This window comes from Drosophila melanogaster, chromosome X (assembly GCF_000001215.4).
Source record: "Drosophila melanogaster chromosome X".
Classification (NCBI taxonomy): domain Eukaryota; kingdom Metazoa; phylum Arthropoda; class Insecta; order Diptera; family Drosophilidae; genus Drosophila; species Drosophila melanogaster.
The window spans coordinates 11,024,861-11,040,344 of NC_004354.4; the positions used below are offsets into that span (position 1 = coordinate 11,024,861).

General features: G+C 42.8%; 1 protein-coding gene across 2 annotated transcripts in view; it reads right to left on the reverse strand.

The window, feature by feature from the left end:
• The window catches only part of vex (vexed), a 72,180-nt gene extending 57,139 nt beyond the window's left edge, over positions 1–15,041 (reverse strand). The window contains exons 1-2 of one of the 2 annotated variants that reach the window (NM_132446.4): positions 14,945–15,041; positions 12,615–12,902 (exon numbers count right to left, since the gene is read on the reverse strand). In NM_132446.4, the coding sequence (NP_572674.3) occupies positions 12,615–12,855 (241 nt within the window). In that variant the 5' untranslated portion in view covers positions 12,856–12,902; positions 14,945–15,041. Of the gene's footprint in view, positions 1–11,029; positions 11,349–12,614; positions 12,952–14,944 lie in introns of those variants that run through there. The other variant, NM_144209.3, reaches the window with a different exon arrangement.
• Between the last annotated feature and the right edge of the window lie 443 nt (positions 15,042–15,484).

A 15,484-nucleotide genomic window follows, 5' to 3' on the forward strand; every position in this document is an offset into this window, starting at 1 on the left:
ATTCTGATCTGGTGATGGATGGCCTTGTGGCTGTGGATTTTCCGTTACGAGACGGAGCAGAGTGGAGGCCAAGAGTCATTTATGACCATTACAAAACCGAATGAAAACAAAATGCGAGAGCCATCGAAACAAATACGATTTTCCCACTCGTGACGTGGGTTTTGGATGGTGGCAAATGTGCGGAAAAGTCGAGAAGGGACGACGAGGACAAGTGACGACTGACTGACAAGGGTAAACAATTAATTGGGAACAAAATGCGAGCTTTCTCTGCGTATCACCGAGTGCTTGTGACAATGAAGATGAAGATTGCTCTTGGATTTCATCCCTCCTCCAAAAAAAAACCCCGCACAAACCGAGTTTAAAGCGCTAAAACTTTTATCATTAACGTTGAAAATCAGCTTAAGACCGTGTGATTCGCAGGGCGGGGGGTCGCGATAAATGTCAGAAGGTGTTCTTCGTTTCGCCTGTGTGTGTTGTTGTTGTTGTGTGTGTGTCGCAAACTGTAGCATACTTTTTCGAGACGAGCACACAAAAAGAAATGTCGAGGAAAACTCCAAGCCAAGCAAATTGATTAGACTCACAAACACACACATGTGAGGGTTGGGACAACATTTGCTTTGGCCATGAACCCAATGGCTAGGACCCCCGCCGCCCACTGCCACGCCCGCTCTTGTCAAACGCCCACCACTTGAGCCATTTGCCTTTGACGTTGGCCGCGTTTTTACCAGCAATGTACAACGTACAACGCTGCGTATGCGCATTATTTGAAACGAGCACAGTGGAAACATTTCTGCACAGCAACTGTGTGTGTGTGTGTGTTTGTGAGTGTTCGTGTTTTTGTATTTTGTGTGTGTTTTTATGTTTTTATGCGCTTTGTGTGTACTTTGCTTTGGCAGCGCTTAAAATAATTTAATTGTTAGCATAAGCTCTTTAATGTGCAACCCCCACTTCCCTACTTCCCTACTCTTAATGGCCCGTCTACGTTGGCTTACATTTCAGCCAATTACGAAGGCTTAAACGCATTGGTGAGGCCAAAAGGCGCCGAGAAGCAGACCGGATCGACAATTTCCCAACTATTCACTGGAAATGGATTAGTTTCCTTTCAATACGGTTTGCTCTGTGAATGGAGTGGAATTATACCTTAGGCTCATTAATACTCCGTTTATTTTATCAATAGGAAATTATTATGGTAACCTGGACGACTACTTATCATACATCCAAAAAGCCAAATTCCCAATATTTGCTTTAAAAAATTTGTATTTGGTCTACCACAATTAACACAATACACCAAAAACACACTCAGACCTGGAGGTTTTAATTTCTCGCAAATTTTAATGCAAAATGCAAAAATTATTATAATTTTGCAAATCGAAAAAGTATAGTTAGTTAGCAGAGCTTATTAGCAGTACAAAACAGTTCTTATTTTAGCTGTGCTAACTTTTTTGAAAATGTGAAAAATAATCGAAAAAGATAATTACGAATATTAGTGATAGGAATAGTTCGCTTTGCTCATTAACTAACAAAACATTTAACATTCTTTTAGCCCTGTTGCACATATTTACTATCCAATGATGACACCTAGAAACGCTCTATTGAATTTGCATAGGTAGTTCAGAATTAATTTGTCTATAGCAACATTGTGTGGCCAATAGGCATGTTAGGTATATAATATTCTTATTGTTACATAACAAGGACTTATTGACATACAGGAGGTGATGGCAAGAGGTTATATCTCTGAACAGATATTTATTTTCAAAGGACCTTTCGGCGTTTGGCAGGACATGCCACAGTAATTGCTACAAGTCCGTATACCTGATAGTTCCGACGGGCAACTAAGAGGGGGGGCGTGGAAAGAGGGGTATTTTGTGTGGGGGGGGGGGGCGTGACACTGCTAGACCAGGCCTCGCAAACAAATAAGCCAAATTAATGTTAAAAGGCAACATTGGGAAATTAATTACAATCATGTTACATGTGCAACTGGCCCCAGCTCGTATTTTACTCGCACAATTTTCCCCGACACTTTGATCCCTTTCCCCAATTTTCCACCCGCTTTCCGTAGAATTTCCCCCCCGGGTTGCGGCATTCGAAAATAGGCAAAATGATGAAATGAAATGAAATATTTGCAAATGCATGTAAATGACAGTTGAAAGCCAGTTTTGTTCCAATAAAAGGCGCTTTCGCATGGGCGAATTATCAAAAGGAAACATTGATGTCTGATTCTAGCAATTATTCAAAAGGGATAAATATTTGAAGATGTAAATGCCCATACACAACTTTTTATTTATATACAAATTGCAAATAATTGCAAAATATTGGGGAAAAATTGAGAAGTATTGCATAGAAAATGGTTTGATTCTCTGTGATAAAATCGAAGTATTCGATTGTATTGCCAAAAATTGCAACACTGCAACTGTGTATATGGAAATTTGTAACATTCAGATCATTAAGAATAATTAAGAATAACAAGAATGTTTCCTAATGAATTTCGCAAAAAATTTTTCCAAAGGAATGCATCCCCTTTAAATTGGCCACTTTAAAGAGTGCGAATCTGGGCAAAAGTTGGCATTGTTGTCGGCGTTGGCCAATTCAGTTACCACCCCCTTACCAACGCACCACTCCCATTAACTTTAAGCCCCTCCCCCCCTCTTTGGAATGCCGCCCCCCTGGAAAGACCCCCTGGAAGCCCCCTTTTTTCAACTGCTGACGACGCCCGCTGTGCTGCTGACAGCAAACAGTTGTTTTGCATAAAAATGCCGTTGCAGATGCAAGAATGGCACTGCGGAAAAGGATGGTCGAAAAGTATTGGTAGCGTGTGTATTTCCCCATATGTATATGTAGGTATGTATCTACATATATATATATATATAGAGAATATCGGGGTGTTTATTCCTTTTTGTTGCTATGTAAACATACAATAAATATGTAGAAAGCCATTCGCTCACACACGCACACCCTCCCATGGCCACCGCGATGTCCATCGGTTGTGCCATGCGGTTGGACTTCGAAGCTCCCCAAAGCCGGAATTATGTTATGCTAATTGGATATGTGTATGATATAAAGGCTCGTCCTAAAGGTCACTCTTTTTTGCCGTAACCATTTCCTCGATTTTTCGGTCAGCACAAAGCAACTTTTTGTGGTCAAAGGGATTTGGCATTGAGTATGCTTCAAAGGCAGGACAAGTTAGTTTGCACTTTCGGAAACTTCAACTTTTCTCAGATATATATTACGATGTAGGTAAGGAAAATATGTAACCGTATTTATTAGCAACAACGTCTTTATTCATACAATTATTAGGCATTAAATTGTCGGATTTGCATTCATTTTGTTGCAACCAAGTTATATGTTATAAATCTTGAATTTTTGTAGAGTAACCTGGTTGTCCTTGGCCAGGACTTCTTGCTTCCACTTGTTTATCGGTAGCTTGGCTCGTTTTCTGGCCCCACTTTTTGTGTCTCCTCGCTGAACGTTATTTTGCATTTTGATGTTTTTAATATATGGAAAATGCTGGGCAGCCGGGGCAAAAGGATGCGAACGGAGGCGGAAGATGTCCATGTCTTTGGTGAAGAGGAGGGGAGTTGGGTCATCTTGGCCAGCCACGTCACGCAGCTGGTGAAAATTTGCTGGCCAGTTGGCCATCGGGACAACCGAGCATCAGATGGCTGACTGGGCATATTTTTTTTCCCCCAACAGCAACGCCTCATTTCAATATTCCCCATTCAACCTTCGACGGTGACCCGTGGAGCGGAGTGGTCTCCGTGATTTTCCACAACTCATCGACGGGATTGGCCATTAAAAGTGCGAGAATCGGGGCAGATGGCCAGATCGGCTCTCATGATTCCCGGCTACCAACAATTTGGTTCGATTCATGGGCGAAAGGTCTTTGGGGACACTCCATTCTCGCTGGACTCGCTCTAATTGTAAACCTTTCACTTTGGGCAGTCACTTTGCTGAATTAGCTCGATATCGGTTTAGATGCTCCAGCCGATTAATCAGCTAAGACTTACCCGAGATGACCTTTTCCCTTTTGGCATCCTGTGAAAATTGCTTATTTATAGCATTTTCCCCATTAACGAGTCATGCTCGCTGGTTATCCTTTCGTTCTCTTTGCCGCGCATTAAGGAGCAGGATAAAGTTATGTTAAGAGCATGGCAACTTTTCACGAATTGAAAACTTTGCAGCAAGAGTGTCACATGAGCAAATCCTCTTGGAATATGGTGGTAGTTTAAAATTAATATAAGTACTAAGAGTCTTGAAATAATAAATATATTTTAAGCCCTTTGGAATTATATCTGATTTTATTTTACATTCTACAGATATATAAGTACCGTGAGTAGACGATGAGGCTGACTTTTGAGCAAAGGTCAAGTCAAACGTGGATAACCTTATGAACTTTTGGCAGTTGGCAACGATGACTCATTTGATCTCGTTCTGGTACTTGTGCTTGTCTTGAGATGCCACCTTGCCACTTTCCCACAGACAGCCATCATTTATTTCGCCTCCTGGTTTCTCGAATCTCTTCCCAACTCCACATCATTCGCATCTCTCTATCCATCATTGTATGAGCTGAGTTGCTGTTCGCAGGTTGGGCAAACATAATCCGAGCATGTTTTCAATTAATTTAATGCCGCATCCCAATTTGCCGGCTCAAGTGTGTGTGTGTGTGAGCGAGTGTGTGTGAGTTTGTTTGTCCCGCTTGCCGCAGAAAGTGTGCCACACATGCGAATGATTAATGCGACTTCGTCGAGTCGGCAACTTTATTGCTATCCATCGGCATGGAGGATGTGAGTGTTGTGGATGCGGGTGTGAATGTGAACGTGAATGTGGGTGGAATAGGCACTTCAATTATTCATCCAGACGATTGCATCGCCAAATACGAGTGTTTCGCCTAATGAGATCTGCACAGTTGTTTGGCTGCAACACTCCCAATCAAGACTCGAGATTCCCCCAACTGAATGCTCTGCATCCTGCAGGATGCATCCATTTCTTTTCGCACTCCGGTGTCTGGGGCGACACTTTTCGGTTATTTTTATCACGGCAACCACGCATCGTTGCTCTCGAACAACAGGAATCAGTGCAAAAGGGCAAAGACACGGCGCCCGTCGAAAGAGACGGAACTAGGCTGTCGAGAAAGAGACGGCTACACCGAGGTCAGAGCAAGACGGAGCACTGTGCACTCAAACGTGGCGATGACAGAGCCTGATGGGCTACCAAGGCTAAGAAGTGCGAACCAAATGCCACTTGCACCTCATTAGAATGGGGCAGCTGGGAAATGTGATGGCGAAAAGAACTTTGAATAGTTATCTAGTCGGACGGCAGGAGGAATGTGGTCTTGGTTCGACAAAAGCATTGGAATCTAAAGTAGAGAGCCAGAAAACCAAAGGAGCAAAAGGACCTGCAAGCGGAAACTTGAAAAAAAAGTAGGTAAAACTTTACAGGTCACGTTTAAATACTCTTAGGGAAATATTTATTGAACAAAATAAGCATTACTCCAAGGACTTTATTAAGTTTCAGTTCCTTTTAATGAAAGATCGAAATTCATATATAAATAATTCACGAACATTTCTGCATTTTAAGTTTCAATCAACGAAAATTACTTATTTGCACGTGAGCAATGTTTTTCATAATAACACTGCTATTTCGCAGACCGTAGAGCACTTGCTTAAAATTAATAACTTTCTGAGTGCGTTTACTTTCACCTGCGTCCCCGTCGAACTGCTGGCTCCATTCGCCTCGAATCGATTGGAGCCGCATGGAAACGAATCGAATCCATTTGATTCGAATCGAATAGCGAATGTTTGCCCAATTGTTCGGGATGTGCAAATGAAACGTGGCATTTTCGCTGGCAGGCGCCATAGTGTTTGCCCAATTGCGATTGAGTAACAATTATTCGTGTGTTTTTGCTGGCACTCGTCGTTATCATCGTTATCTCGCACCGCCACTCAACCGCACTCTCACACACTTATACACTCAAACACATCCACTCATACACTCATACACTCATGGACGACTCATGGACTCATGCACTCATACATTCATACTCATCCCGCTCTGTTTGCGTTCGCCATTGCGGTGTGGATTTTTAATTTTGTAGGTGGTGCATGTTATGACAAGTGCGATGCAAATAAGTAATATTCGCATGTGGCACAGAATCGGGATTCAGGGATCGCAATCAGGAGCAGGGCACACGACGCAGGACGCAGGACGCAGGATCTGGAACATAAAAAGACCATTAGCCAGAGTGGCTGGCTGCCTGATTGCTTGGCGCAACGAGTTTCCCGAAAGAATACACAATAAATACTTTGTTCGCTAATTGAAAGTAGTACGCACATGCAAGCTAACTTTGCCATAAATGTCCACCGAAAAATAAAAAGGTTATTTAAAGGGTTATTTAAAAAAGAAAATCAAATAAAATCTATACTTTAAAGACCGAGTTAATGGCTATTGAATGCTCTACAAAAGTCTTCCTCCAATACTTTAGTCACTTTAGTATTGGTCAGTGATTTGGCGGGCACATGTGCTTTGCCTAATTAACTTTGGCCCAGTTCCGTGGCAGGATAACGTGCTCTCGAGGACCTGCTCCCGGGCATCCTGGCCGAGTGCCAACGCGAGGCTGGGCCAAAACGGAAACGGAAATGGAGCCGAAATAACCGAATAAAGAAATAAGTAAGAAGCGGGAAGCCAGAATAACGAAACTAATGAAAATAATGCTCAAAACTACATGGTCCCCAGAGGGGTGGCAGAGTGTGGATTTTTCCCGAAAGTGGGTCACTTAATGGGGATGCTGCAAGTGGGGACCAGATGTCAAAAAGGGAGGAGGGGTGGGAAAACCTAGAACTGGCACGCCATCAAAATAATTAATATCCTTTCAAATGTAACATGGACTAATTACAAGTACAACTGCGCCAACAACAATATGTGGGCCAACAGAGTAGAGCAAGTTGGCTCCAAAAAGGACAACAACATCCACAGATTTGTGTCTGTGTATGTGTGTGTGTGCCTAGTCAAGGTCGTTCGTGGGCTTACATATGTGTGCCTTCGCTTTGTACACGTGTGTGTGAGTGTGTTTGTGCATTTACCGGCCGACTTTTATTTCGAAAGGGCGGGAAACACTGCTCCGCTTTTCTTTTTGGCCAGCTCAATCCCTGCTTACCATTGTCATTGCTTTTTCTTTTCCCTTTCTTTTCTTTTTCTTCTTCTCTCCAGCTCTCTGTTTCACTCTCACTCTCTGCTTTTCCCATGCCCATGCCCTTTCCATTTCCCATTTCCTTTGTCTTGCCCACTTGCTCAAAAACTCATTAGTCAAAGCATTTGCTAAGGAAAATTCCCAATTAAGCGTCTGCCGAACCAAACAATGTGAAACGAGCTGTGGATGTGGTTTCGTTTTATTGATACCCCGCTTTTTATCCAATTCAAAGATGGTAAATTATTTGTAATGTTCAAATAAACAATCAATCATATGTTTCATTTATTTATTTACGAAATAGCCCTGTGAATTACTATCAAAATTCTATTTACCAATAATAAAACTAAAAGTGCTGATTTACACCAACTGAAACTAGCAAAAAAACGTAGCATACATTTTGGGGCCAAGTGGCCGGGGAACATGGCTTATCGGAATGGTCTACTCCGCCCACAGCCGGTTAGATCGTGTGTGCCGGATAACCTTTTCGCTTTTCACTGTTCGCTTTAATTAAATCCATATAAAATTTGCTTTTAATCAGAGTCGCGCTCATATCCGACTTCAAGTGCAATTGAGACACTTTTGAATAAGCGGCACAGAGGACAAGGATGTGAATACTGGGGGGCAGAGGATGCTCCAGCTCTGCCCAGCAATCCCATCAAACAAACATGCATCTTCCTTTGCAGTCAGCGACTGTCGCCGATTTAATTAATCTGACATCATTTATTATGCCAAAAAAGGAGAAAGGTTGTTGCAAGTGCCACTGGATGTGGAAATGGATGTGAATGCGGATACGGATGTGGGTGTGCATGTCGATGGGTGGTGGCAATAATGCGCCAGGCTCTACCACCACCACCACCAGCACCATCATCATCCTCTCCTCATACGAGCCAAGAAATTGCTTTTTAACGCACACTCACTCAGCGGCAAAGGGATGTGCGTGAAGGGGTCGCAAGGGCGGCCAAGGACCAGGGATCGGACCAAAAGTGATGCAGTTCGCCGGCTTAAGTGTCGTGTCCTGGCGTCCCGATGTCCCAATGTCCCAGTGTCCTGCTGTACCCGGGTCCTTGCGCCGCCGCCCTCGAATGCGAAGCAGTCAGCCCGAGTTTCAATTTACATTCACGTTGATTTTTTGTTAAATTGGGTTTGACTTTGGCTGTCGTTGGCAACGATGGCAGCGCAAGTTGCAAAAAATCAACATTGACACAGACGCAAAAGGTGAGTAAGCGACCCGGCGGCCCAGGTGAACAAAATATAAAAGAAAAGGAAACAAAAAAAAATTAAAAAGAGGCCAGTCATCGCTGTGTAGTTGGTAGTATTGGGCATAAGTCCCAGAGGCCAGAACCCCATCGACCAGGTCAAGAGTGCTCCATCACCGTTCTATTACCGTCGCAATAGTTTCGGCTTATTAGTTATGGGAGCTAGCTAAGAGGAGCGGATATCGCAGAATTTAATCCTGATACAGGATCCCCCTGGAAAATAGGGACGACTCTGAAGGTGACACAACGTTAAATAGAATTAATTACATATGCACTCTTAAGATTTTTAGATAAAAACTAATTTAGCATTTAATTTAAATTTAAAGCATTTGACAACATCTTAATTTAGTGACAAGCAAGTTTTGTTAATGTCCTGCGTAAGTAAAAAAAAAATTGCTATACATATTTCACATAGGAAACCAAATTAATTTGCGCAGCATGTTTAAACTTCGCCGATGAGAGCAAACAAACTTTCCCAATGGAATGCCCCTCAAATAAAAACACACACTTCCCATGAGATTTTGAAATTTATGTAAGCTGCATGTCAAAGCGTTTGTTAACTACGACAATAACATGCGAAAACGAGTCTATAATGTATGAATGTATATAATCTCTATAATGGCAATTAACCCAGAACGAGGCACTTTGGGCCAACTGACATGGCCCATAAATTGATGAGTATCGAGTGCGATTAATCGACGCTAAATGAAATTAATAAGCTGCTCAAAGTTTGTCGGAGCCCAAAAGGACTTGACCAAGTATTATATTTGGTTCATGGCCATCCGCTTATCGCTAGTCGCGTGTATGGCATTTTGCGAACATTTCAATTATACATAATTACAATATTAACACTAAGCCCCGCACAAGCCATCCCATTCCTCCATTTCTCGAAAATCTATGCCAAATCGCCTCCGCATAGACCCACCCTCCCATTGTTTGCACGTCGTCACGAGTGTTGGCAGTTTGATTATAATTAATACTTAAATCCCAATTTTGAAAGCCATTCCATTCATTACGCCCAGCTGGCTGTCAATTTTGTTCCTGCCAACGGGCCGATGGGCTTGTCGAAAGTTTTGATCACTGTCATCGCTCAAGCGATGTGATCCCTAATCCTACTTAATAACAAACCCAAAAACCGAAATACGAAAAACGAAGATTGAGGACTCACTTGCTGGCAAGGATAATGAAAATATCCTTGGTGGGCTCTCTGTTCGCTCTGTTTGCTTTCCTTTTATAAATAAGAATAATAAAATTAACTAAAGTTTAACAATTCTAAGCGATAACTGAAATAGATAGTTTTTATCTTATTTTATTCAAAATGAAATTAATTTTATTATCTCTAACTAAGGTTCTGCTAATGGCATTTAATTAATTAATGCTTCGCCTTTTTAGGTCTTCTAAATACAGCAATTAAATTCCTATATGCCATGTACGCTCCAACTGCCCAAAAATGGTTGTTAACCGTTGAAACTCAAATGCTCTTTAGTTAGTTTTTACAACTTTTTTATGCGGTCAACTGACGTCAAAAGGTCGCACAAACGAAGGCCGAGACAGAAAAGCAGACGGACCGACACATTCAAATGGTTGTCATCAATTACGCGTGAAAGACGAAAATAAAAAACGAGGGCTGCGAATGGGAATGGGGAAAAAACTAACATAGAAGTGCAGGATATCCTCGACGCAGGACACAGGACACCAGCACTTCGCCTGTTGCCTTTCGTCGAACTAATTAGCGTGAATTATGGGAGTTTGATGGGTTGGCCCTGCTTGCCACGGCCCTAATGAATGGGCTGGTCGACAGTTTTGTTGACCATTTGTTGAACGCCACCACCAACAGCCCCAACACCAATACCACCACTCCCACATTGCTGAATTAATGGACGATTGAGGGATGGATATATATGTATGTATGTACGTATTCGAGGACGATTTGGAATCAATAGACGTAACGCGAATGTTATCTGCCATAGTTACATTCATTTATTCCCACACACAAAGACGACTTTGATTGATTGAGCCGCCGGCGGAGTGGAGCATATGTAACTGCCAGCCAGCGGCTGGATGCTCATCCATGGACCATTATCAGGATCTGTGAGTCCGGAGGCCGGGTTTCCAGTCCCTGGACCCTTTGCTCGGGATCTTTACGACCCCGCTCCTTTTTAACTTGACATTTATAGCATCATACGCATTCGCTTTACTTTCTCTGTCTGGCTGTCTGCCTGTCTGCGCTTCACATGTTTATTATACTATATGTTAACCAACTTAATTGGTAGTTATAGACATTCAACTTTAATCCTTGAGCCGGGCAGACCATGAGGCAATAAAATAAAAACAAAGAGGCAGTCTGAAGGAGCGCACAGAAATTCGGTTGGGGGGTTGGGACTTAAAGAGAACTTATTCAAAAACCTATTATATCCGATTAAGGGTTTATTGAATAAGCCCCACTTAAATTGCTAAACACTTGCTTAAATTCACATGCTAAAACCTTAGGCATGTTGTTTAAGTTAATTGCAATTAATTGTTTTCAGCAGGGTATTAAATTAGTAAGAAAGGATTTTTAACTTATCGCTTTAATTCATACACAACATATCACTTTGTAGCTAATTGGCTTGTTATTAATATATTATTATAATATATCATATCAAAGTTAAGTTATATCAAAGTTAATATCCCCTCAGTGTATCCGTGAGAATGCATCTTATTTTGCTTCTGGCACTTGTGTGAGTCAGTCGCATGTTTCTTGAAAGGATGTCGAGGTGGTATCCTTTCTCAAAGTTATCCTAAGAACCTCACCATCCCACGGACAAATCAAATCATTGCCATTGCAGCTGCATTCTTAACGGATCCGTGCTTATGGCAGTTTCCGGCTGCCAGATGGATGGACTTCAGTTTTCGGCGCCTAAAGACTCCTAAATTGGAGAATGAGAAACGGGTGAAGTCAAATTTAATGCAAAATTAAGTAAACTTTCGGTGGCGCCTTCTGCGGCGGAACCAGCTCCGGATTTTGAATTGGAGATTCCCTCTCCGACCGCCAGAGTTGTCCTCGCACTTTTGCTCGGGACTTTCATTTTTTGTTTGGCTAGGAGTTTTGTGTTCTTTTTTTGTTTTTGTTTTTTTTTTTTTTTTTTTTGGCATCTTTCAACTTGTAGCCGCAGCTGGCACGAAAAATTCCAACTTCAGACCGAGTGCCTATCTCTCTCGTGTCTGCGTCTTATTTAATTTGGGAAAGGCCGCCGCATGTTCGTTGACTTTATTTGCCGTATGTAATAAAATTAAAGCCCTTTAGCTATTGTACTTTCCAAAAAGAAAAGACCAACAGAAACAAAAAAAAAACAAAATAAAGAAACCAAAAGCAGGGCAAAAGAACAAATTGTGTCTGTATACACGGGCAGAGGAGCAGGCAGGCAGGGAGGCCATGTGGACCCAACGAGCCATGAATGCAGACTCTTAGCCCGGGATATGGCCATTAAGTTGGCCTTTTTACGACCACAGTAGTCCTAGATGGTGCGTATGTCTGTCGGCCAGGACATGCCCACTATGCCCACTACATATGCATCCCAAACACCGCAGTCGGTCGGGGATTTTGACTACAATCTGACCCCATCACATTGTATATTTAGTTTGCCCATCACTTAAGTCTACGCTTTTATAATGAATGAATCTAAAAAAAAAAAGGAAAGAACAGCTGCATATTTCAATTCTTGCCCATCATTACCATCATAATTACGCTGTTCAATCCAATTTGAGATCTACGAGCGAGTTTATTGGTTTTGCAATTTGCAAAATTGGTTTTCAGCCCCTTCAATTGCAACTTCAATTCGGGAAAATGGGCCGAAATGCAAAGAGTGGGCGAGATAAACATTGTCCAATCAATAAAAACTTTGCACATAATGGGAAATAAATCATCAAATCAAATTCGTTACTAAGTATTAGCCACACGGATTTACCAAATAGTTGTTTTGTTGTTGTGGAACCTCCAGGATGCATTATTGTTGCCTCTGAATTCATAGAATTTCTATATAGTTTCTATACTATAACTCTTTTCGTTTTGCACGAGCTGTGGGAATTATTTGATGGATTTGAGTTCTACAGTTTTTGTCCAAAACTTAGTTGTTCTGTACTTTGTTGTTCTCAACCGAATCCTATCAATATATTCAACATATAATACCACTTACCTCCACAGTGATCCTTGAAGTCGTCGCAGCAATCGCCGAGCTTGAGGCAGGCGTGGTCACAGTAGCAGGGCTTGTCGCTGAGATCCTCGATGATGGCATTGATGGGAGCCTTCTGGACGACGCAGGACGAGTCGCGGCCGTTGCAGCAGAGCTGCGCCTCCCGGCAGGACCCTCCGGATACGAAGGGCAGAAGCTGCCGCTGCGGCAGGATGACGGCCAAAAGGAGCAGCAGCAACGACATCGTCTCACCGAATCGGATCGAAATGCGGTCTATGTGCGGATTTAACCCTGCGTATTTGATTTGTTGAATTTGAGTTTGTGCTGTGTTACACAATGTGTAATACACACATACACTAGTGTGTAATACACACATACACTAACGCACACACACACACACACACACACACATGTATTCAGATAGCCAAAACTCAAATACCCACCCAGTGATGCATTAGTATGCAAATGCAATTTACGCCCAAGAGCGGAAATTAAAACTAAAATTGAATTATGGGCAGCAATTCGAATGGAGCGAAATTTCTGGGGGCCAAATCAAAGCCAACAAAAGGCAAACAAACGGCAAAAAAAAAAAAAAACAAACAACACGAAAGACATTACATACAAAAATCGACAACACACAAATATGAACTCAACTCGTATCGACTCGACTTGACTCTAAAATCGTGGGAAAGTAGGTCGGTTATTCGTAGGGAGGGTGACCTGTAATACTATAGCCAGCTACCTTATGCCTGTAAATCAATGCCGCCAAAAGTGAGGGGCGTTGTGGGTGCTGCCCTGCTGCTTTGCATAAAATATTGAGCAAATGGCAACAAAGGAGGACGTGCCTCCAACTCCACTTCCGATTCAAATTCCTACTCCGACTTCAGCTCCAACTGCGAATCGGAATCCGAATCCATCTCCGCCTCCATTTGGTTGCCATTGCCGTGTCCGGGATAATAAAACAAAGACTTCAATTTTCATAAATCGTTGCCAAAGCGAATCGCAACAGACAGCGAGAATTTATATTAACAGCTGTGTCAGCACCCAAGTGGGGCGTTCAAGTCCAATCCAGTTCCACTTCCAGTCGCAAATCCTACACTTGCAGAAATTACACATAAACGATTGAAACTGCATTCTGTTCAATGCATGTTAAAGCAGCAATTACTTGAATCTTTCTATCCGAGGAATAAGACAATGAGTCTATCATTGAATAATAGCAATCTCCGTATAATCCGAAAGATATGCAAAAATTATACACGTAAATCAGAATCAAGGATTTTTTCCTCCGTGCTGTCCTGGTTCGTTTTGTGCCTCCGGAGGAACTCGCGATGCCCATAAGTCCTTCACGTCTCCATGTGACCCGGATGATTCAATCCACTCGTAAAGTGGCGCTCCACTTGCACTGTGCGCCGTGTGATTTAAACAGTCGCACTCAATCTGGCGGGGATTCGGATTCGATCGGAGTGATTCCAGGTCTGTTTATAGCCGGGAAAGTGGGGATAACAGCGCGTGAATTCGATGGGTGCAAAGTGAATTGAAAATCGCGTGGAGCACGGAGGATTCCGACTGACCCAATCGAAATTCGAATCAATTTTCCGTTGATACAAATCTCAAGAGGTAACTTTGTCTCTGAGAAAGTTGTGAGTGATTGCTAGACAATTGCAATAAAATAGTAATAAGGAGTGCAAGTATTTGGAATATTTGTCTAATTTTTAAATATTTGCACTTGGAGATCTTACAAAATTCACAACTTTTCACTGCACTCGGCCATTCATTCATTCGTTCATTCACAGTCACTTGTTCACCCACTCACTTGCCCACTCATTCACAAAACATCCACTTGCCGCGTTGTTTTAAATTTGGCGCAGGACTTTGATGAGTTTTTTTCTATGGACTTTCGGACGGGACAAGGGTACAAAAATAAATATTATGCGGCGCTGCTTGTCTGCATGAGGGCAAATAAATTATTTCGTAAGCGTCGACGACCCGTAGCCCCAAAACAAAAGAGAAGGACAGAAAACCACAAGGCAAACTAAATTTGCGGCAAATATTTTCCCTTGTGTGCATTTGTGTGTGCGTGTGTGTGTGTGTGTGTGTGACAGCACGCGACATAAATGTCCTTTAATGATTAATAACTTTTCACTCCTTTTCGCGCGCACAAGCGTTTCAAGTTTCACTCAACAAAAAAAGAAATACAAAACATCGGCGGTCTTATCCCACATCCTGTTCCATATCAAAATCCAATAAGCCGCCCACGAGCAACAACAACTGGCGATCCTTGTCACGTAAACAAAAAGAGAAGTCCTCACACGTGTTGACAGCGTTTGGCTTACGTTCGTTGGTTGTTTGGTCGGTTGGTAAACTTTCGGCTAAGATACACTGAGCAAAAAAAAACTGCCGGTCACGAGATGCGCACGCTGCGAAAGCCGGTCGACGACTGTGCCTTCTTCTCGTCGCGTGGTGAATTATAAAGCCTCTAAGGCAGCGACGTCGCTGCTTCGGCTACGCTCGGCATTATCCTTCGGAACCGCTCGGCATTATCCCTGCAGTTGCGCCGCAGCTGACGCCGCAGCCGCCGCCGCCGCTGCGCCGTTTGTTGCTAGCGGTACTTGTTAGACTAGCCGCCTAGCCCAGCCCACATGCTTCCCACATCCTTTCGGTTGCAAGGACCTCTATGCTCAGTGGTGAGTTCCTTTCGGAGCTGCAGGCCATCGCCATATGGCCGTAATATCAGGCGACAACCTGCCGCGATAACCCACAACAAATGGTGATGACGACAGCGATAATGCGTCCGAATAAAACCAGCTACAATGAGGCAGGCCAAAGGACCACGGAAATTATGCAACAACATTTTGAATACGGTCGTCCTTGCT